Source organism: Trifolium pratense, linkage group LG6 (genome assembly GCF_020283565.1).
Source record: "Trifolium pratense cultivar HEN17-A07 linkage group LG6, ARS_RC_1.1, whole genome shotgun sequence".
Taxonomy (NCBI): domain Eukaryota; kingdom Viridiplantae; phylum Streptophyta; class Magnoliopsida; order Fabales; family Fabaceae; genus Trifolium; species Trifolium pratense.
This window is the reverse complement of record NC_060064.1, coordinates 24866835-24890494: the sequence shown is the minus strand read 5'-3', so window position 1 is coordinate 24890494 and position 23660 is coordinate 24866835. Positions and strand designations below refer to the sequence as shown.

Here is a 23660-nt window from a genome sequence, read left to right as displayed (position 1 = left end):
CCTACAAACGTAGAAGGATGTGTCACCAGTTAACTCCACACGTCAGCATTCTGTTTACACTGATTTTTGGTAAATAAGCGCTACTTTAAATTAATTACTTGAGAAATCAACTAGTAAATCTCGAGACAAGTTTTGTGTATTGAATTCAAAAGAGTTTTGAATGTTCATCATTGAAATAAACATTTATTATGCTAAAAAATATTAAATGCAAAAAGGTTTAAATGCAAATAATGATAAAAGGTTTTTGAAAAGTAAAAGTTGCAAAGAAAATGTAAATTGCAAGGTTTGAATGTAAATGAAAGAAAGTTCACTCAAATGAGAGAACCATTTAAATGCAGAAAAGTAAGTTTAAAAGTAAAGACTTTGCAGGAATTTAACTTTGCACTGAATTGTAAATGATTACAAGAATTGAAAATGGTTCACAGATTCATACATTTTCCCTTTGTACTCGTTTCTCACAATCGTTTGGGTACTTTGAGTTTGCAAGGATTTCTGTATGCGAATTGGGACCAAGATTTCGACTTAAAAACTAGTATTTATAGTTACAAGAATGATAACTGCTACCTAACGTTTCTATACTAATCTTCTGCCACGTATCCCTTTACATTTGAAATACACTGTCACTTGGAACGTTGCATCCATCGAAATCAAACTGAATTTGAAACTGAAATAAGAAAAATATTCTAAGTCCACAACAAATACTATTTCGATCTGTTAATTGACATGATCGAAAGAAAGAGTAATCGAAAGGCAGAATTATAGTAAATATATAAGAAAAGAAACTAAGTTATTTCTTCTCTTTTGCCTTTTGACTTGGAGTATGATTTAAGATTCATACTTATAAATAATTTCCTTTAAAATTCTCTTATTCTTAAACACATTACCATTAACCTTCATAACTAGAATTTAAATAAGAGTTCTCTTGTTCTTGAAGACATTTACTTCTCATCTTATGAAAGTTAAAGTCAATGTATCTTTGAATGTAGTCAACGCAACTTTAAACAGGAGTTTTAACGCATATTTTAGCTTGACTAAAATATGGGATAATACACTCCTAACGGCCCAAGTTAATAGAGGGACTTATTTGATATAAATTATGCAAATTGAAGGATGTTTTAGTAATTTTGAAAAAACTAACGACGAAAATGATTGATGGGTACAAATTTGTGGACAAATTTTCATGAACTGAGTGCGCTCAGAAAGGAATGTGTTGTGATTGTGAGAATAAATTCGTCATAACAATGTTGATATTACTCTCCCCCTTCCTTTTTGTGTATGATGATTGGTCTGATTTCTTGGTATTTGGAGAAAAATGTACTTGTAATAATGTTAACACTCTAACGCTAAAGTGAATATATGAATGAGGTGAAAAAAAAATAGATAATCACATATCATGAAAACAAACAAAACAACCTCACAAAAAGACAGTAAAATGACCAAAAAAAATACGAAAAAAAATTGATCTCTGTGTATAATTTAAAAGAAAGGAGAAATGCAAAAGGGTGATTTTGACTTAAAAATTATTCAAAACCACAATTTTTTCAAAGAATGAAAACAACAAATTTTTAATATACACTTTTTTTTATAACTTAAGGAAATATGTATTTTACTTAATTTTTAATAAAAAATGTATAAATTTTAATTAAGACAAAAAATTGACTTAAAAAATATTCTCTTAAAATTTGTACATTAAATTATAAAAAAAATTGTACATTAAAAATTAAGTAAAATGCATTTTGCTTTATTTAAATTTTTAACATATCATTAGCATATAAACATGTGAATTTAATTTATATGCACTGTGAGTGTAAAATTATTTTACACATACATCTAATAATATACGAACACATTATGTATTATGTTTAAAAATCCATATGACATCATTAAATATATATATAAAAAATCTTTATATCAACATTACACAACAATTAAACTAACTCTATAAACATGTCTATTTAAAATTATTAGGGTCGGCTAATTTCATTGATGGAGTACATAGAATCTGTTTCTCTCGTATGACCCACCAAATAAATAAATAAAACAAAGAATCTGTATCAGTGAGAATCTCCAACCCCACAGCTGATGGAGCACTATAGAGCACATGAATCATGATGATGCCAAAGATATGTGCAAGACCTTATCACTTGGATGGGGTGGAGATCAATTGGTATTTTTTTTTTGGTCAAGAATAATTGGTATTTTTTATTTGTATTATTAACGGAATGGATAATAATTGAACATTTTTTAATTCACCGTCATCTTACATATGTCACATTACAAGCCCTACATATTTGGATACATTATTATTTTCATGGTCATTGGTCATCTCACAGGTCATATTAACTTGTCACCTTTACAATCACATGTCAAATTTACCATGTTAGATTAAGGAAATGTTACATAATTATAAAATAGAGGTGAGATGAATAGTTCAATTGATTGAGCTAAAAGTTAAAGTGTCTGAAAGTTTAATGTTCAAGTTCTGATAAAGTATGCTCATGATTTTTACGAGTCATTTCTTATCGTCATGTATAGCACTTCTCTATTAGAAAAAAAAAACATATGTGTGATCTCCATGATCATATGTTTTTTACATGTTATATTGAGCAAATAATACTAGAAGCTTGAATTATTATACCCTATTTAAAAAGGTGTTCATTGCTAAAAGATACCTTCACCAATGGTAGTATATATATATATATATATATATATATATATATATATATATATATATATATATATATATATATATATATATATATGATCAAATGACACTAAGGTGTCAAACTTTTTATATGACACCTCTTATAATTTTTTATCGGAAAATCGTATTACAAAATCGACCGTTGGATTGAAAGATATCATAACATAGATCACATAGATAAAATATAACATTAATCGGAAATCGTTTGATACGTCAATGAGATACATCAAAATTAACGTCTTACGAATATTCAAAAAATGAGTTAATTTTGATCTATCTCTTTAACATATCAAATGATTTCCAATTAATGATATATGTTATAGTATTCTATGATTAATGATATATATATATATATATATATACACACACACATAACTTAGACCATACATGTGTAGACAACCATTTGGGATAACTTAGCAATTAGCATGCATGTCTTCATCAGTCAATTTTAGGTATAAGGTGATTTTTCTCAATCTTTGCAATGAGTTGAGTACTTCTTTGTGCTATCTATCGATACATCCGTGCTTATCTTTTTTTTTTTTTTTTTTGACTCACATTAGTGCTTATCTTCTTTTTTTTTTTAACCAAAAGGTGGAAGCAAAGTGCTTACCACCACAAAATATAAGTGCTTATCTAGAATAAATAAATTGTAATACTTTCATCAATTAAATCGTATGTTTTTTTTTTGTTTATAATGGAACTGATAATCAAATCTACAACCTATAACAAATTATCAAAAATTTTCACCACTAGATCAAACTTAATAGCTTAGTTAAAACGTATATTTGACTTAAGTTTCTTTACCAATTTTTCGTGATAACTTTGTTTTTTAGTCAAGTACTATATTTTAGTGACTAAATTTTTTACTCTTAAAGTAAATTAATGGAATGTTTGAGGTTCGAACTCCAAATGAACTAAATTTACGGACATATTTTTCGGGAAAAACTTATTAGCATTTTTTATGGGAAAAACTTTTTTTTTTTTGTTGAATGTCTAACTAGATATGAAATTAATTAGAATTTATTGTATTTGTAGTTGTTGAAAATACAAAAGGTTTATAGATATGGGGAGAATTGCCGGACAATGATTGGACCCAATCCCTCTATTTTATGTGCTAAATTTCGATTTTTTATTATTTTTGTTTATCTACTAAAAAAATAGGAGAAGTGACATGTAAATTTAAATTGATATGAATTAATATATACATTGAGCGTATATAAATTACATAAAAAATTCCAACAAATGATAAATACATAATAATCAAACCGTTCCTTATCAAAGGAAAGAGTAGGGACTTTCACAACATGAAGAAAAAAAAACTCTTCCCTTTATTATTTAAATAAAATATGAAATATATAACCTTTCCCTTTCTGTGACTGACTTTTTTCAAGAGCTCCACACAATTGAATTTCTTTCAATCTTTGCAAAATAAATTGCATATAAAAATAACAATAACCAAAGTGTTTTTTTTTCTTTTTTCTTTTCAATTATTGCTTCATTTTTTTATACTCAAACCACACCACACAAATGCTTTTTATAGATTAATCCCATTGCAAATGTCTCCTAGGGATACTGTAGGACACATTTATGGTGGTGGTTCCATCTGGACTTGGAGGGTAATATGGTGAATCTTCAGCATATTCAGTTGGTAGTGCCATCCAATGCAAATTTGGCTTCCAATCTGCTTCCCTAAGGATTTTTAATATTTCCTTCAAAACTACCTTACTTCCTTCAGCTGATAAATGAACTCCATCCCTAATAAAAAAATAATAATAATCGCATTAAAAAAATAAACGTAAAATATTAACATTTTTATAATAGTGAAAGAAAATAGTAACACATAACAACTAATATACTATTATTTGTTTATTCATAAAAAAAAAAAAAATCATCAAGAAACATCACACTATTTTTTCTTTGTGTGTAGTTTAGCAAAATAATTTTTTTCACCACCAGTAACCGATCAACTAGACTGTCTAATATAGTTCGTGAGTCAGTTCTAACATCAAATAATTTCAGCTCCTTCTCAATCATCACTGAACAAATTAACGATCGGTAAAATAATTCCTTTTAATCATTGTAGTCAATCTTCATTTATTTAATGTTGATAGTAACACATAACATTGTCACATGGGAATAATAATGCCACTTGGATGTGAGTTGGAAGTCTATGTGAAAAATTAGTCATATATCATAGTAATAACATTCTTGTCAGTCGCTATTATAAATAATTCATTGAATAAAATTAGTACTATATATTTTGACCAGATATATCGGTTATTTAATTACTTTAAAATGGATTTTTATTTGAAATAGTGACTGGAAAAAATTGATAGAGAAACTAAAAGGGATGTTTTGGAAATGTTAAGGAATGTTCCTGTTTTTTTTAACAAAAGTTATAAGGAATATTTATACTCACGTAAAGCTGACATCTAACCAGTCATCCCTTTGCTGAATTGCAGACCATAGATTAATGACTTTTAAATTCATTTCATCACATAGCTCCACCAATGCCTTTGCATATATTCCACAATGTTCATTTGTTCTTCCAGATTGTGTTGCACTGGAATATTCAATCACACCATTAAGTTCATCATAATTTATATATAACTTTTGCAATATCCTACTACTATTATATATAAATGTATGAATTAAAATCATGTATATTATTGTTTAAAAAATTATTCAAACAGAAATTGCATGAACCTGAGTTTTTTCCTGATTTGTACTTCACTGATAGGAGGAGAGGCGAGAAATATAAGGCGAATATGATCCGAAAGACTCTGAAAAGCATTATTATTTGTGTCAAACTCTGCACTAATAAATTATACAGTAAATAAGTCTCTGTGAGCATAGCTCTATTGATAGGGACAAATATGTAAAATATAGAACCGATGTTTGAATCCAGGCACATCCATGGTTTAATCGATCTCCGGCAAAAAAGAATGCTGAATATTTTTTTGAGATAATAATAATGATAAATAAATAAAAATTGTCCAAGAAATAGGGAAAAAATCATTAATTACTACCTTTAGATAGTTAGCAATCTTTCTCATATTTTCAACATATTCTTCAAGGGGGACATGAGGACCAAGACCAGATGGGTGAGGGTGAATTGAATCATTCCCACCAAAGTAGATAATTACCAATGATGGTTGCACATGAGCATCCTAAGTTGATTAAAAAAACAGAACAAACAAAGCAAAAGAATCTTAGCATGAACCAAAGTAAGAATATTAATATACATATACATTATGGGTGCAAATATTTTTTACACTATCATTTAAAATTGTTAGATTATTAAAAGTGCAATTTAAGTATAATTAACTACTTTCAAAGTCACATATATGATGTTTACGTGAGTTTAACTCGGTTGGTAGGAGTATCATATTTTATATGCAAGAGTTGGAGAACACGTCAGTTATTCACCTTAATAAGGTTTGAATTTTAGCCACTAGACTACTTGATAAAAAAAGTTACAGGTAATTAATTATAATTTACATTAATTGTGTAAACACTTCTAAATAATTTAACCAAAATAATAAAATAAACACAAGTAATTACACATTTCCGATTGACCATAAATTAGAGAAATAATCACTAATCACATTGTGTAAAACTAGGTCAAAATCTTAACAACCAAACATATTAAAAAATGTCCAATTTTCCTTTGTAAGATAGTAATTCAGTTAAATCATGTCCATGATTACTCAAACTAATAAATTAATATTTTCCAAGACACTTAGACCATTTCAATTAGTTGACTCCAATGGGGACATTGCTCAATAAAATAATATATTTTTAAAAAAATATTTATGATAGAAGAAATTAATTAAATATTCAAGTGGATAACAACATATAGGATATTCAATAATTGGAATATTCAGATAGATACCAATGGAATATATTAGATACCTTGGGAAAAACTTCATCAAGAACCTCCAAAGCACGTCTTGAATTCCAACCAGAGTATCCCCTCAACACTATATCAGCCTATATATATATCACCATGTCAATATTAAACATAAATTTATTTTCACTCTCAATAGTTACATTACAACAACATAATATGCAATTGTAAATTTTTTTTACTGAGCATTTGTAAACCCAAAAATTCATTTCAAGTAAAAAGAGTCCTCAGATTCTCATGTTTAAAATCACATAACTATAGATTACATCTAAAGTTTTTTTCTTGAAAAAAATAAATCTTAAGTTGATATATTATTGCTACTAATATAATATAACATGCATGTTTTGGTATAATAGTTGCAGATGATCCGAGTTCGAATGCTTAGTAAATTTTACGTTTTTAAGGTAAATAAGTGGGAGTGTCCCTGTATATTACGTATAATGTTTTTATCAAGTGAGTCGTGCTAACGGGTGTAAATATATTGTTCTTATTGCTTAAATAAATATTTTCACTGCTTTATCAATTTGCTTAATAAATATTCCCTCTATCTTAAACACAAAAAAATATATGTATTTTGGGGTAAATATGTATATACATTTTTGTTTATAATAAAACTGGAGGGAGCTGGGGTCTATAATGGAGAATAAGATGAAAATATATATATATTTGGAGAGAATTTTTTTTTGGTTACAAATATATTTGGAGAGAATGAAAGTATATGTAAATGTACCATAAAAAGATAAATGAAAAAAATAACCATGGAGTAGCAAGAAAATGACCTTTCTAGCATACAAATTAGCTAGAATAGCACCCCAACCACCATTATCAAAACTCATTTGAATTATGGAAGAGCCAAATAGCACAATTTGTGGTCTCATTGGGCCTGCCATAATCTCTTAATTTGTGCTATATATGTTGTTAACTTATTTGGCTCCCCTTCACTCAAACAATATCTATATACTCTTCCTTCCTATACACAAGGTTGTGGTTGCACTATCATTGGTCATTGGAATCACAATTTATAGAAGTCGATTTTATTATTTTATTATTTTATTTTATTTTTTGTGTCTCTCTCTCTCTCTCGGGCAAGTTTACAGTCCTTGCCACGTTATATGAATAGCTACGTAGCTGGCAATCATAGCATATAATATTGCCAAAATTTGCCATTTCAACTTAATCCATGATTTATCAAAAAAAAAAAAAAAAAAAAACTTAATCCATGATTAAATGGGCTCATTCAACCAATTAAAATTGATCTATCGTGTAAATAACAAATACTTAATATTTTTATTTTAATACATTAAAAACAATTCTTGTTCAAGACCACAAAAAAAAAAAAAAAAAAAAACTTGTTCACATGCAATAATTGTGCTAATAGTATTTTTTATATAATTAGTCATTATTTTTTGGTTTTCACCACCAGTTGAATCTGGTTCGGGTATCAGTTCTGGCATCAAGTGGTTCTAGTCCCTCCCGATCGCAGTTGCGGGGGGTCGAACTGCGGTCCTCCCTACCAAGTTCAGCGTCAATCTCACCGAGTCAACTAACGATTGGTAATTAGTCATTATTTTAGGCTACATTTGTTGGATCAATTTTTTTTTTTCACCACAAGTATCCAACTAATTAAATCGCTTAATTTAATTCGGGGTCAATTATGATATAAAGTGGTTACAACTCTCTTTCGATCACAATCGTGGAAGATTGAATCGTGGTCCTCCCTATTAATTCTAACATCAATCATCACTGGATCAACAATCGATAGATTATAGGTAGAATCTACTGTATGAGCTTAATTATTAATAGATATACCGTTAATATTCAAATGGAAATGAAAAAAATGCTAATTATTTTATGATAAAAACTCTTGGCCATATCATCATCCAAAATGAGCTGGAATTGGAGAGGGGGTTGTCATATAATTCGTTGACTACGAAATCACGGTAGTATTACGTAATTAAAAGAACGGTACACATTGCATTATTTAAAGAATTTTAGAAAAATTATATTAATAAATGTTCTTAAATATTCTTTAAAAAAATTCTAGGAAAATTACTTATCTTGAAAATATAAGTTACAAATTTGTCAAATTAATAAATTAAATGCATAATTTTTTACACAAAAATTATCTTTATCTTTATTTATTTCTTTTTTTTTTACACAATATTTTTTTTTTTTGATAAGCTAAAAAAATATTTTTGTGAAATATAAGTCAAATATTTGCCAAAGTAATAAATTTTGCTTATTAAAATAAAAAAATTGTCAAGTAATAAATACACATGCATTTATGCAAAATTATCTTGGTTTTTGATATCTTATACTCCTTACAAAATTCATTTTTAGTATGATTCAAATATCTCTTCGTACAACTGTAAAATTTAATTTTTTTTAAGTCGAATATAGAACCACAAAAGGTGGCAAAACTCTCTTAATTACCATCCGAACAAGTGCTCTTTGGTACTTAGAATTGGAGAGGAGGTTGTCTACACACTACACCATCTCAGACATCTCATCCAAGTGTTCTCAATACTTAGAGAATTGGAGAGGAGGTTGTCTACAAAATTATCTTTTAACTAATATATAATTTAATTTGTGATCGTGATTAATATATATGGACCTTTAAATTTTTTATTATTATTTTAAGTAAAAAATAAATTTTATGGGCCGATCACTTTTAATTCGAGTTCAGGAGTTAGTGTTTAGTGGCATGTATATGTGTCGGACTGATATTTTTTTTGGTAGTCAGTGTTTTTTTTAAGTATGAGATTAGAAGTGGACCTTTTTTAGGTGATGTCTGTTTTGATATTTTTATTGATGTTTCGCTTATATACGACACTTTTGTTTTGTATCTCTTTTTACCGGTCCTTATTCGCCTTATGCAGAGATCTGATTTTTATTAATAATATATTTTTCGTTCAAAAAATATTAACCTTAAAAAGTAAAATTTTAAGTTAATAAAAGATACTTTGGCAAAAGACAAATAAATCGAGCACCAATATAAGGATTCGTTTAAATATAAAAAATTCTCTTAATAGAACTCACTAATTTTTACTTGTAACTATTTTTCTTATAAACGAAGGTATTGAAATAAATCCAGACTCGTGAATTGTGAGCATGTCTATCAGGAATTGAGGATAATATAATGATTAAGTGTATATAGACATCCACATAATCTACGTACATTATGTGTGTGTGTGTATTGTTTTTTCTTTTTATATTGATAAGATATATTGTTATTTTTTAATAATGGAATCTCTTCTAACTAACATATATCATATTGTTAGTTTTTATTTATATATAAGCAGAATGACATCAAAGGGGAATATAAATTAAGGATACTCCAAATCCATTTATTACATAGATTTTAACAGCTTTGCAAACGCATCAAAGGATTGTTCCTACAAATGCACCAAGAGTTCATATAAGTTATGAAAAAACTAGTATAAGTTATATTTTCTATTAACTTGTGAAAAGACAAAAAAAATTATTTTCGCTATCGATAATGAAAGGAGGGGTCCAATGCACGCTGCATATGATAGCTCACTTCTCCTTATCCTTTTGAAGAGAGGGGGTGATTATTTAGGGCTATTTTTGTTTCGAAAATACCCGTTTTATTTTTATTTATTTTTATAAATTAAAGAATTAAATATGTTTTTGGTCCCTATAGTTTCCAATAATTTTCATTTTAGTTCTTCAAGATTTTTTTCATACTTTTTAGTTCCTTAAGTTTTTTTCGTCAATATGTTTAGTCCCTATTTTTCATTCAACTCGTGCATACCATTTGAAATTTTAATTTTTTTCTACGATCATGTTTAGTACATTATATGAATCTCTGTTACAAAAGTTTAAATCTTTTTAACAAAAGATTAATTAAATATGAATTTTTTAGTTTTTTGCACATAAAAATTCATAAATAATTCATCTTATGTTAAAAAATTCTAAATTTTTATCGGAGATTTTCTTATCATATTATAAACATAAATATAAAAAATCATTCAAAAATATGAAAGTATACACGAGTTGAATGAAAAGTAATGACTAAAAACATTGACGGAAAAAACTACAGGGACCAAAAAGTGTGGAAAAAAATCTTCAGGGACTAAAATGAAAATTCTAGGAAATTATAGGAACCAAAAACATATTTAACCCTAAATTAAATGTATCATCTATCTCATGAGCTTAACTCAGTTGGCAAGACATTGCATTATATATGCATGTCTCGAGCTAATTGTGATTCATTTAAGAGGTTGTTATCTCTCAACAAATATTTTTTCATATGCATCAGCCATAAATAAATTAAGTGATTTTGTAATCTAATTAATTAAGTGCAACTTTTATCTTTTTTGTTCGAACTTTTTTTTCTTCTTAATATTATTGCGGTGTTTATTTAATTTTGACGGCTTTTTTTTCTTCCATTTGGTATCTATTACAAATCAAAGCAATGTCTTTGGCGTCTTAATGTTACATATATATATATATACACCGTACAAAGCAAAAAAAAAACTCTGGATTTAAATGAGGTTCCCGTAAACGGGCGGTGGGATTGGTCTCATCGAATTAGTCGGTTCTTAAGCTAAATACCGAGTTTAAAAAAAAAATAACAGATCTAGAGACATGAATAATTCAGACACTTTCATTTTGTAACAGCCTGACGGTGGTTCTGCAAGTGCACAGAATCGCTACCAAGTAATAAAGTGATAAGTGTATCGTTCTCCACAGGGATTGTGTCAAGGTTACTAGTTTCGCTTAGGAATATAGATAGTTGTCTTCGCTTTGTTTGTTTTGAATTGTATCTTTGCGGGTAATAGTAAATAACAGGAAATTAAATACTGAAATTAAATGATAGAAAATATAAATAGTGTGTGACCACACGTGGTGGTTAAGTGTGGTCAGATCCCTCCTTTAATCTTGCTTGGTGGTTATTCCCTTGTTTCCCTCTATTAGGAATTAGAATATTAAAAATAGGTTCAGAAACACTCGTTCCATATTTCTATTACAAACTGTTCAGAGCCTAGTTAGTGGTTACCCCTACTCTATTTAAGCATCATCGCCTCAAAGTTCCACTTTTTTGTTAAAAATGTTGGTATCATTATCTTAGTGACTCCGTGTGTCATAATCTGTCACGTGTGTCTCTAACTAGTCCTATCTCTGCCTCAGGTAGAAATTATCGTTCTTTCTAATCCTATACTAAGACCCCAGATACTGAATTTAATGGTCTCATGTTGGCCCTAGCACACTATCCTTTGTTCGGGATTACTAGCTTCGTTTCTTCGATTTCCACTAGGTCCTTAGATTTTATTCTAATGTGATCAATATTAAAATAAATATAAAACCGGATAATAAAAGAGTTTGAAAGTATAAACAATTGAATTTACACCAAATTATATAAAATACAAAACCAAGCATTCGTAACGGAGTTCCTCAACTCCACCTAACCTAGGAAAAATAAATTACAAAAACAGAAAGAAAAGAACTTTATTGGCCTTGGAGTTCATTGGCCTCCTTGCCTCCTCCTTAGAGTTCTCCTAACTCTAGAGTGAATATTGAACAGGTCTCAATATTTCTGAATAAATAATAGTGGAGGAATGAGGCTCTATTTATAGTTTTTCTGCGCATCCATCGCACCCATCGTGGCCACGATGGCATGTATTTTCGCATCATCGTGGCCACGATGGATCATATCGTGGTGCGATGGAAGATTTCTTCAGGATTTTCTGCGTGTTTTTCAAGTCATGATTGTGTCACGATGACAAGCCATCGTGGTACGATAGAAAAGATTTTCTGCAGATTTTCTTCAATTAAACTGCCTTCTCATCGCGCAACGCTGAGATTCATCGTGTGTACGATGGCTGCGCTGCTTTATTACATTTTTGCCCTTTTTGCTGGTTTTTCCTCTTTTCTTGCTTCTGGTCCAAGTAACTTCACTTTTTTCAGGTATTTGTTTGCTTTTGGGCTTCAATTGCTATTAAAACTATCCTAAATTACTACTAAAAACAACGTATAATTAACTGTCATCACAGCCCGAGCCCCTCTTTTAAGGCGACTCATGATCTTCTCTACTCCCCTCTCCAATAGAGTTTTTGCCTTCCGTGAAAATCGAACCACGTACCTTGTGGTTCAAGTACATGTTCAATTTATTCCCACTACCAATTAAACTAGCTCACGCGTGCAACTCACATGAGGCAAGCCCCATCGCGCATTCCAGTATTGCGTCCCGCGCAGGTATTGATGCGCAGCCCTCCCAAGCCAGGGGCATATCTGCTTGATCAAGCACCGATTGCGCCTCGCACAAAGCATGGTGCGTGCCGCACCAGGAGCAGTCTTGTCGTGGTGCTAAACTTTCTGATCTTAAGATTTTAAGGCAATTACAACATAGAACATGAAGTCAATTTTCAAGTATCGCAAGTTGGCTTAGTGTACATGTACACATTGACATGAATTACAATATTATATTAAAAGTAAAATAAAATTTCAACATATAAAATTCATTTTATAGTAATATATAAAAGATATATTCCATTCGTCAAAAAAAAAAAAAAGACATATTCCATTAAATATTAATAAATTTAAATTACTATCTTAAAAATTTGATTGTAATTTGATTATTAATTAAGAGTGCCCTTTTATTCATTAAAAAAAAGGGTCCTTTTATGTTATCTTATATTTATTAGTTAGTTGAACCTTTAATTTTGCCAAACACTTTAATTAGTTTATCAACTATAAATCATCAACTATAAATAAAAATTATCAGCTAACTTATCAATAATCTACTATTTTTACCAAACAATTTTCTATCTCGGTAAGTGTTCCATCTCGGTTAAAAAATATATAAAAACATCCCCCACTAAATGATTGTGTCATGTAAATATTTTATATATGACCTATAATATAAATCAAATACATTAATTTTTTTTTTTTGGTAAAAATATAAATTAATTATTTAATAAACTTAAAAAATCAATTATTTCTTACAAAAGATCAGAGAGAATATTATCTAAACACGATTTTCACACAGATGCAAAGATATATAGAACGTTAATAATTTGAAACTATTTGTCGTTTTGAGATATGTGTGATTCACATTTTTTTTTTTTTGGTAAAAGTGTGATTCACATTTGATACTCATGTATACCACGATGTATACCAGATTCTGAATCAACGGAAGAATATGCTGTGGGGAAGAGTTTTGAGATTATTGCTCTTTAATTAATTTAGCATTATCGGTTTTATTTATTTATTTTTGGTACAAAATTTATTTATTTATTTAGTTTGTATCAATGAGAGAATCCGATGAGCTCAGCAGCTCCTTAATTATTGATTAATTATTTAAAATAATAATAAATAGATTCACGTGCCATTTGATTTTTGGTTCCACGAGTAAGTAGTGTCTATATATATATATAGAGTCAGGATCCGTTGACACCAACTAGTTTGACACCAAATGTTACACCTCTCAATAACGTTTTAACCGATATAAATTTTATAAAATCCACCGTTGGATTGAAAGTTTACATCATATAGATCATTTGTGTAAAATTTCAGACAAATCCAAAATCATTTGATATGCTATTGAGACACATAAAGATTAACGGCATTTAAAAAAATACAAAAACCGTTAATTTTGATGTATCTCAATAACATATCAAATGATTTTGGATTTATTTGAAATTTTACACAAATGATCTATATGATGTAAACTTTCAATCCAACGGTGGATTTTATAAAATTTATATCGGTTAAAACGTTATTGAGAGGTGTAACATTTGGTGTCAAACTAGTTAGTGTCAACGGATCCTGACTCATATATATATATATATATATATATATATATATATATATATATATATATATATATATATATATGTGAGTTGCTAATTTACAACCACCTAAAAATATGTAGGTGTAAATTAGCAATGCGCACCTTTATCAATTAGACCAAAATACCCTCATCATCTCTTTTTAAAATACTACTTTGATGGAAGGACATTATTGTAACCTGCTTTTATTTTATTTTAAAACTAATTTAATTTTTTTACTGATTAAAACACAAATAAAAATTAACAAAACAAATTCCAACATGTAGAACAAGATCTGAAAACGTCAGGCTGGACTTTCTTTCACCTTGCACCAAATATCTTCTTCCCTGGGTTTAATTTCATATATAGTTAACGATCAAATAAAAATTTCTTCTTTTTTCAATATTGAACCTACACAAACAATATTTATTTTTCTGATTTTAGAAAATTTACTCATCCACATAATTTAAAGAATTAGTGGCTTTTAATTTTGAAAAAAAATTTGTATTGTTTTACTGTAAAACATTTACGTGAATGAATGAATTAATATAGGACTATACTTTTAACAATTTACAACAATATCGACATCTTCAAGGTGTTGTTAAACAATTATAAAAAGTTGGTGTAAATTAGTAAGGTGAGTATACATCATTTGATTAAAGTTATCAAACTAACCCTCAATTTGATAGTTGTAAATAATAAATATTAATGGTTTTTTTCCAATTATAAAAAGTGCGCATTGCTAATTTACACTTACATATTTTTAGGTGATTGTAAATTAGCAACCCCATATATATATATATAATATATATATATACACATTATAATCAATCAAAGAGTCTCATCAGCACAAGATATGTTAAAAGAGACTACAAGAGTTTACAGATAAAAAAGCGTAAAAACAATCAAGATTATAGAGAAACACAATTACACCATGCCCAAACAAGTGGACTTGACCACCAGCTATGGTAGTTAGAGACTAAATTGATATTTGTTTTCTTCAACCACCAATAAAAATTTGTTTGACCTTGTCCAACAACTGAAATAAGAATTGTTTTGAGTTTCGAAATAATCATTGATTTCTTTCGTTGAATGAACAAATCAATATAGATTAATTTTGGTGCATATATCGTGCAATTATTTGTATATTGTGAATCAATCACAAACTATCACTATATTTGTCAAAAATAATAGAGTCAAATATTTTTAGCTATCTAACAATTGTGACTAATTAATACTGTAGTATAAAACTATTAAGTATTGAAAAATGTTAAACAGTGCACTCGGGACACTCTTTAAGCATCTTAAATAGTAAGTTTTTGTTAAAATTTTATGGAAATATGTGAAGTCAACGCCTCGAAAATTGAAATGTTCCACTTTTTGAGTAAATTATTTCTTTAAATAGAATGCTTAAAGAGTGACCTAGAGGCACTATTTAGCAAGACCCTTATATATTAACAATATGTTTCCGTAAGCTAAGCAAAAAATTAATAACAAAAACAAAACACAATAATTTAAAGTATAATTTGTTATGTTTCCTTAAAATAAGTTTCATAGAATGATGTAAGTATAATTTTTATTTGAAGAGAAAGAAAATTAAATATAATTTGCATATAATTTTATGAGAATAAGTAAAATTAAATCTGCAAAATGATAAAAAATTATCTTTTTTACTTATAATTTGGGACAAGAAAAGTTGGTTTTTTTTGCTTATAGAAAGAAGAGAGTATATAATAAATACTCTAAAGAAAACATTAACTGGTTATCTCCTTTGAAGGATAAAATTGTACAATTAATATCAATTAGGAAAAGTAGATTAGGGTGTTTGTTAATCTCACATGCTATTGTGTGGACTATTTGAAATTCTCGAAACAATGTAATTTCTTTGGAAAGAACCTTTTATGTTGATTATATGGTGGATAGGGTGAAACTTACATCTTGAAAAGTGTTCGGCCCATCAGACACTTTCGGTTGTTTGTGTGTCCGCCTTATTTAGGTGTTGGGTTTCTGGTTGTGTGTATTTCTGAAACCCATTTATATATTTTTATTGTTCTCGTATATATAATATTATATTTATCATTTAAAAAAATTTGTCAACAATCAACTTTCATAAGATTGGCTCGAGGATTGTGATACCAGGTTCATGAAAAAGAAAATTTATATAGCACATAGAAATATAGAATGAAAAATATTATTGGAAGTTTGAAAATTGAAATTAGGAATCGATCATGAATTACATTTCCCATTTCATATTATATTTAGTGTGTTTACAACAACGGTGACAACTACTTTAGACATAGAGTTTTGGAGACATTTCAAATTTCGAAGCAAACACAGCCAGCTTCTATTATGCACAAGTTGATCAAGTGGTGCACGGTGCACCACTTATTAATAATCCTATAATGAAAACGAATTTTATAAAATTCAATGTTGGATAGAAAGTTTATATCATATACATCATCCATATAAATTTTTAAAAAAATTGAAAATCATTTTATGTGTTATCGAGACATAACAAAATTAACGGTATTTAATAAAAATTCATAAACCGTTAATCTTGATGAGTCTCAAAAACATATTAAATGATTTTCAATTTTTTTAAAAATTTATATGGATGACCTATACGATATAAATTTTATATCCAACAGTAAATTTTATAAAATTCGTATTCGTTATAGAGTTATCGACAACTGGTACACCGTGCACCACTTGTCTAACTATTTCATTTTAGCCAAAGCGAGCAAACACATGCTTAATCGAATTCTAACATTGAGTACCACAAACATTGAGTACACAAAAGCTTATATATACTATTAAAACAACCTACGTAGTATATATATATTTGAATTTGAATTTGCGGTAACATTTACCAAATCACAATAACACCATAATTTTATTAAAGCTCTATAATATAATAGTCAGAGTGTTTTTGACAAACTTACCGCCAAACTAAATATACATTATATGTTTTTGGTCAGATTTTACTTACTTCGCAGCCAAACTCCAAATTACTAGAATCCCTTCCTCAAAGGGTTAACAAAAAAAATACACTTTGTTGGATATTTGTGTATTGGCCTCATTTTGCTAAAACAAATATACAAGCAAGATGTTGGACCAAATGTTTCAACATGTTAGGTACAAAAGATGTTGGACCAAATGTTGTAACATGTTTGGGTACGACAGTCAGATTGCCCAAATCTCGCGCATTTATTACACGTATCTGCTATATATGGAAATCCACTCTACAAACGTGTATATCAAGATTTGATCTGATCAAGACGCTATCAGTGAAGATATGTTCTTATCAAGACTTAATGGAATGATTCAACACATTGTTTATTTCCTAAAGAGGATAAACTATTTTAGGAAAGTTTTTATTAAGGTCTGATTTGCTTAGCTGGACGTGACTCAAAGACCAGCTATGTTCTGAAGCTTATCTTGGAAGATCAGGAGCGTGCTAGCTCTGTCTATATAAAGAAGACTCAAGACCAAGATTTCATGAACCGAAACCATTGTTCATCAAAGATGTAGTCTTTAGGGTTTCGTGTCTTTAAGCCACTCTCTAGGAGAGTTGGTGTAAGTGAACCACTCGGGTTGTGAGATGGTCACTATGTCCTCACTCAGAAACCTTTAGGTAATGAGTAGAGTATTGTAATATCTCTGAAGCTTTTAAGCAAGGAGATAGTGTTTGTGAGCCTCTCACGTATTGATTTAATACTTGAGTAGGACTGTGTTTTATTGAGTTGTAATGTTTTAAGGTTACTCCTAAGCTTTGAAGCACGGAGTTAACTGTGTGTGATTTACTCAAAGCTTTTAAGCAAGAGTAAAATATGTCACGGTGATTGTCGCCACATTTTATTCAACATTTTATAAACAACACAGGTTGTGTTGAGTGAGTGGAAGTGAGATGGGATCTCATGTCTAGGAGTTCCTAGGCAGAAGTTACATGAGTAGTGTCGAGGTCATAAGGCGTAAACCTAGGATTTGCTGGAGGTCTTAGTGTAAGACGTAAACCGAGGGTTTGCTGGAGGTCTTAGTGACTAGAGCTATTAGTGGATTTCCTTCCTGGATTGGTATCCCCCAGAGTAGGCAGGTTGGCTGAACTGGGTTAACAATTTCCTGTGCAGTTTATTTACTTGTTGATTTTATTATGTTTCGTAAGATGTTCCAACATTAAGTATGACATTCTCTTTAAATTGAATGTTGGAACATCTGATAAAACATTATTTCTCAGTATCCGTTTTAATGTTATATGCCTTGCCGTGTTATTTTTGTCAGACCAGATGTCTCGACATTCTATACAACATCTGGTTCTGCTATACCAGAATTTCAATTGGTATCAGAGCAGGCATCCTGTTCTGTTTTCTGGATGAGATCCTAGGGAAGATACTTTCTGGTTATGGGCAAGAAAGGAATACTGAAAATTTGTTTGAACTTGGAGAAGTTCACATTGATTGAATGGTCCCTAGAAGTGGAGGATGGACTATTCATGATAGGGTGTGTATTAGACCTATCTTTTGTTGTTCAGGCGTGTAGATCTTGTGATGAGTTGTTGTATGGTTTGATTTATTTTCAAACACGTGTTATTGTAGTGTGCCTGAAGTTTGTTGAGGAGTTTTGTGGTTTGAATTCCGCTGCATATATATCTGATGGAAAACTCCTGGTGGTTTTGTTTGTTGAGGATGCACCACTCTGTTTTATGATGTAAGCCCTGGTGTGGTGATGCTCGAGGAGAGTTTTTTTTTAATTAACTTGTTAGAGATGCCAAAGATACTTATGGGTGATCTCAAGTCCACTCATAAAGGCACTCATGTATGAGTTTGTTGAAAAGGGGTCTGAAGGAAGTTATGAGCAATTTATTTTTGCTTTCAACTCAGAAAAGTCAACTTCCAGTGTCTTTGATAAAGGATTTCTTGGTGTGTTTCGTTAGAAGGGAATTGATGTCTTACCAGATGTTGGAACATCTGACGGAACATCTGACGAGCAGATTCTGCAGAATCTTGTTGGATGACAGTAGGGCATGGCAGATGCTTGGGTGCTAAACAAAGTGTGTGTTGGTTACATATGTTTGGAACCTTCTCCTGACCTGGAAGAGGAGGCATCTGTGTCTGAGATGGTTTCTACGCTAGAAACATATCTTAGATAAGTTTGCTGGGACACGATCAACATATGGTTGACCTCTTGGGTTAGTTCATGTCTGATCCAAGTAAGTGATAGTTGAAGCTGTGTGCAGTGTTGATGTGTTATCTGATGTTTTAACCATGCATGTTATATTCTTATGATAATATCTAGTTGTATGAATGCATGATTAAACAAGGAGGATTTATTATTTTTGGGACCAAAGAATTATGGTTCTCTTGTATTTTTGGTGAAGTTAATTCTTGACCTTGTGCGTTAAAGATATCTTTTGAATTAAGATTGACGAAGTTTTTACTTCCCTTCAAGATGTGTGTTTGTGTTGAAGTGAAAGGAAGTATATGTTGCATCCCTCTCTCCATTGTCTGGTGCACACTAATCAAGGGAAATCCATCTGATGTATTTAGTGTTTCCACTAAGGTCACAAGTGAGTTTGTTGATAAGTCTCTCAAAGGATCTGTCTTTGAAAATGATGTTGTGTCGAATGTTGGTACATCTTTGGCACCTAAGACGGATGTTGTGCTAAGTACTGTCACATCTGTGGTACCTGATATTATGTTGGTTCAAAGAGTTCCAGATACCTATTAGAGGGAATCTCCTCTATAGGTTCAGAAGAATGGCATCAAACATCTCAAAGTAAGACAAGGGGTTGGAACATTAGAAGAAGTTTTTGAGATGTAAAATATGCATGTCCCTGCATGTGTGGATGATTTGATATTGAAGGTTGATCAACTACTGATGGTTGATTCTCCTGTGTTCCCTTGCAAGAGTTATGGACTACTATGGTATCTTCAGACCATAGTTCAGGATGAAACCAATGGGATTGAGATTGATGTCAAAATTAATGTTGAAACATCTTCTCCAACATCTGATTCTTCAGCCAAGGAAGCTGGTTCTACTCAGGGTGGAGTACAAGGTCAAGCAACTGACCTAATCTGGAATGACCTTTTTGTAAGAATAACTGTCATGAGTGGATGTTATTTGTTGGTGCCATATATGTGCAGAAGAATGGTGTCAGATCTAATGTCCTACCTTGTGTGAGAAGGTAATCATATCTGACAAATGATAAATACTTTAATGGGAGCTAAGTATCTGTATATCCTTTGTTGAAGTTATGCATAAAACTGATATATTTGTCTGAAGAGCTGTGCAATTATGTAGTCTGAACTTTATTGTTCGGAGAGTATATTTCTCTTCATGGTATTCAGGTGTTTTTGAAAAACCTGGATGATCTGCATTGATGGTACTCTATTGGGAGCTTCTTGAAGAATGTCTATGCACAATGAGTCCATTTGAATGATGATTTATGAACCGATGTAATTGGGTTCCAAAATCAGAAGCTGATGTCCTAAATGATGTTGTAACATCATATTTACTGATGGCTGTTCTGTGGAAGGTGCTTGAGACTTTGCATGGGAGTGCTCAAGCTGTGTGGTCAGAAGACGTGTTTCTGACTATGTGAATCAGAATGTAGAGGATCTGATCTTGTTTTAATAGTATGCTCTAGCAATGCATGACTATTTATTCCACTAGTATCAACAACTACTAGTGAATGTAAGGCTAGACGAATATTGTCAAATACTGAGGTTTGATAATTGTCTTTGGTTTTCTTCTGTTGCAAGTCACTCTAGAAAAAGGGTTGATAATCAGGATCTTAGTCAAGCTTTTAAGCAAACTAAGATGTTTTGGAATTTGTGAGTGACTTTACACCTTGTATGCATGACATCCTGCCTATTCAAAAGGTCATGATACATAGTGTGGTTCTGCTAGGACATTGATCAGATTTGTCCTTGTTAAGTGAAGAGGTCAGAATGCTTGGATGTATTCTCAAGAAGTGAGAGTATCTGACTCAGAATCGACTCTACTGAGGGAGTTGGTGTTGCCCTTCAACATGAAAGCATGAAGTCTTTCACATGTTTTCATTTAGTGCTCGAGTTTTTTTTTTTTCATCTTCAGCTGGAGCCCTGATTATCTATGACAGGTAGAGTCATGTGTGTATCTGTGGATTGCATTGGTACATATATATTGTCTAGAGTGTTGTACAAGCTTCTGGAGATCTTTGCCTCATATGAGAATATGATGTCAGACAACATGTTGTGACATTATGAAATTATTAACAAGGCATGGTTGATTCTAGTCATGTAAAGCTGAATAATTATATCAGTTATTCACATATCTCTCGAAGGGTTAAATGGTTGAGTCTGGGAGAATTTATTTTTCTCTACAGTTTTTTTTGGAAGGACTTTCCAAGAGTCTTCATTATTGAGAGATGTCACAAATGGGATATTCAGATGTCTTGGTATGTGTCACTAAGTGAAAGGAGAACACTTCGAATCAAGTGGAAGACAGTATGTTCGAAGATGTGTTGATCAATTCAAGTAAAAGAAGACAATGTCTGACTGAATGTTAGAACATTATTCGAGACATGTTTCCTGTAAGATCAACAAGGAAGTGAAATGGACAGTGTGATCAACCACGTGTCAGAAGGGAATGCATAAAAGGTCTGTGAATACTTTGAATCCATCTGAATCTACTTCTATTTTGCTTGGTCAACAAAATGTGCATCATCTAGGAAACCTATTTCTAAATCCATTATCCAGGTTAATCTTATATCTCAAAAGATCCTAGAAAAGTCTATCTATGTTTGTTGATGATGTTAATGAACCTACCAAACTCGTTTTGATAACCTCATTAATTCAGTTGTCATCCCTAATGTTGAGTCAAATGTTGTTACATCTGTTAAAGGTTTTTGTCAGTTCAAATGTTGTGGGTAGTATTAAAACATCTGTGAGATCTGTCTCTGAAATTGTAAGTCTAGATAAACCAAGATCTCTTAAAACCATAGGTCAGTCTAGTATGAATGTTGTGGTTGTTGATGACATTTTTTTTGAATTTTTTTATGTGTCATCTTTCAAAGTTGTTGATTCTGTCACTTTGTTATCCCCCACTAAAGTTGTGGTTGTGTCCCCCAAAGAAACCTCACCTGAGTCTGATATCACATCAGATGTCGAAACATCTTGGACCAACCTGTTCGTGTTGTTGAAACCTGTTCTACAATTCCCCAAACTGATGCTAATATGGTTCTGAGAGTCTTAAACCTGATGGTGGTTTGGAGTATTGAAGTTTAGACTGTGGTGGAAGAAACTGATCTTGATGATCTTCCACGTGACCAAGCTATTGCTCAAAGTATGACTGAAAGAGAACTGGTCATGCTATGACTGTTTGTGTGGATGTGCATTATGCGGAGAAGTACTGTATGTGTTCAGATGTGTTGTGATCAGATGTGATAATGCTCAGATATGTGATACTTAGATGTGATTACTACCACTATGTGTGACAGTTTCAGATCTGCTTCTGAAACCTCTAGCTTTATGTTCTCATGAAATATGTTGTGCTGTGATGTCATCCATGATGTCTACACATCCTGATCTGATTTTTGAGAATTTATTTTTCTCTGATGTGTGAGAATTCATTTTCCTCAGTATATGGGAGTTTATTTCTCCCTTTGTGCTTTAAAGGAGAAAGAAGCTATGAGAAGTATTACTAGCTCCTGACATTATTATCTCTGCTGGTGTGAATATTGTTGATTCCACAAACACAATTGTAGATGTTAATGTTCTTGTTGCTGCTGCATCTTAGACAAAAGATGCTATTGGTTCTGTTGTGGATAAACCAAAACAAACTGTTCCTAAAAAGGATGTTGTGCCAGACGTTGACACATCTGTGGTCCAACCTAAGGCTGATGTTACTATTGTCCAGAAACCTTTTCAAGAAACTGCTGTGGTGAAAGTTGTTGGGACATCTGTTGACCCATCTGACTCATATGATGAAGAAACAAGATCTGATGAAGAAAATTCTGCTGAGGTTGAAGAAGGGTCTCTCAGTCTAAAGAAAGTCATCAAACTGTGCCACTTAATGAAGAAGTGGTTGATTCTGAAAAGAATATGTATGAGGTTAATGTGCTTGTTAGTAAGAAGAAACAGAGTCTGAAAAGAAAGGAAGAATCTTCAAGTGACTCTAAGTATGATGTTGAGGAGGATGTGCCAGAAATCACACCCTCTGCCTCAAAGAAAAAGTCTGATGGGAAAAAGATCCCTCAGAATGTGCTTGTTGATCT

At 30.8% G+C, this 23660-nt stretch overlaps 1 protein-coding gene across 1 annotated transcript; it reads right to left on the bottom strand.

Moving 5' to 3' along the window:
• Nucleotides 1-4009: 4009 nt before the first annotated feature.
• LOC123892618 (GDSL esterase/lipase CPRD49-like) lies at nt 4010-7618 on the bottom strand. The gene is made up of 6 exons (XM_045942458.1): nt 7394-7618; nt 6620-6697; nt 5734-5874; nt 5411-5487; nt 5124-5267; nt 4010-4459 (listed from the first exon to the last, which is right to left on the bottom strand). The coding sequence occupies exons 1-6, from the start codon at nt 7502-7504 to the stop codon at nt 4246-4248; spliced, it is 765 nt and encodes a 254-aa protein (XP_045798414.1). The 5' UTR covers nt 7505-7618; the 3' UTR covers nt 4010-4245.
• Nucleotides 7619-23660: the final 16042 nt, after the last annotated feature.

What these genes read in the sequence shown, in the direction of transcription:
- LOC123892618 (XM_045942458.1), bottom strand. Translation starts at nt 7,504, where the DNA reads ATGGCAGGCCCAATGAGACCACAAATTGTGCTATTTGGCTCTTCCATA. An exon ending in CTAATTTGTATGCTAGAAAG is followed by an intron (nt 6,698 to 7,393) that starts GTCATTTTCTTG and finishes ATATATATATAG; the next exon opens with GCTGATATAGTGTTGAGGGG. An exon ending in TGGTTAGATGTCAGCTTTAC is followed by an intron (nt 4,460 to 5,123) that starts GTGAGTATAAAT and finishes TTTTTTTATTAG; the next exon opens with GGATGGAGTTCATTTATCAG.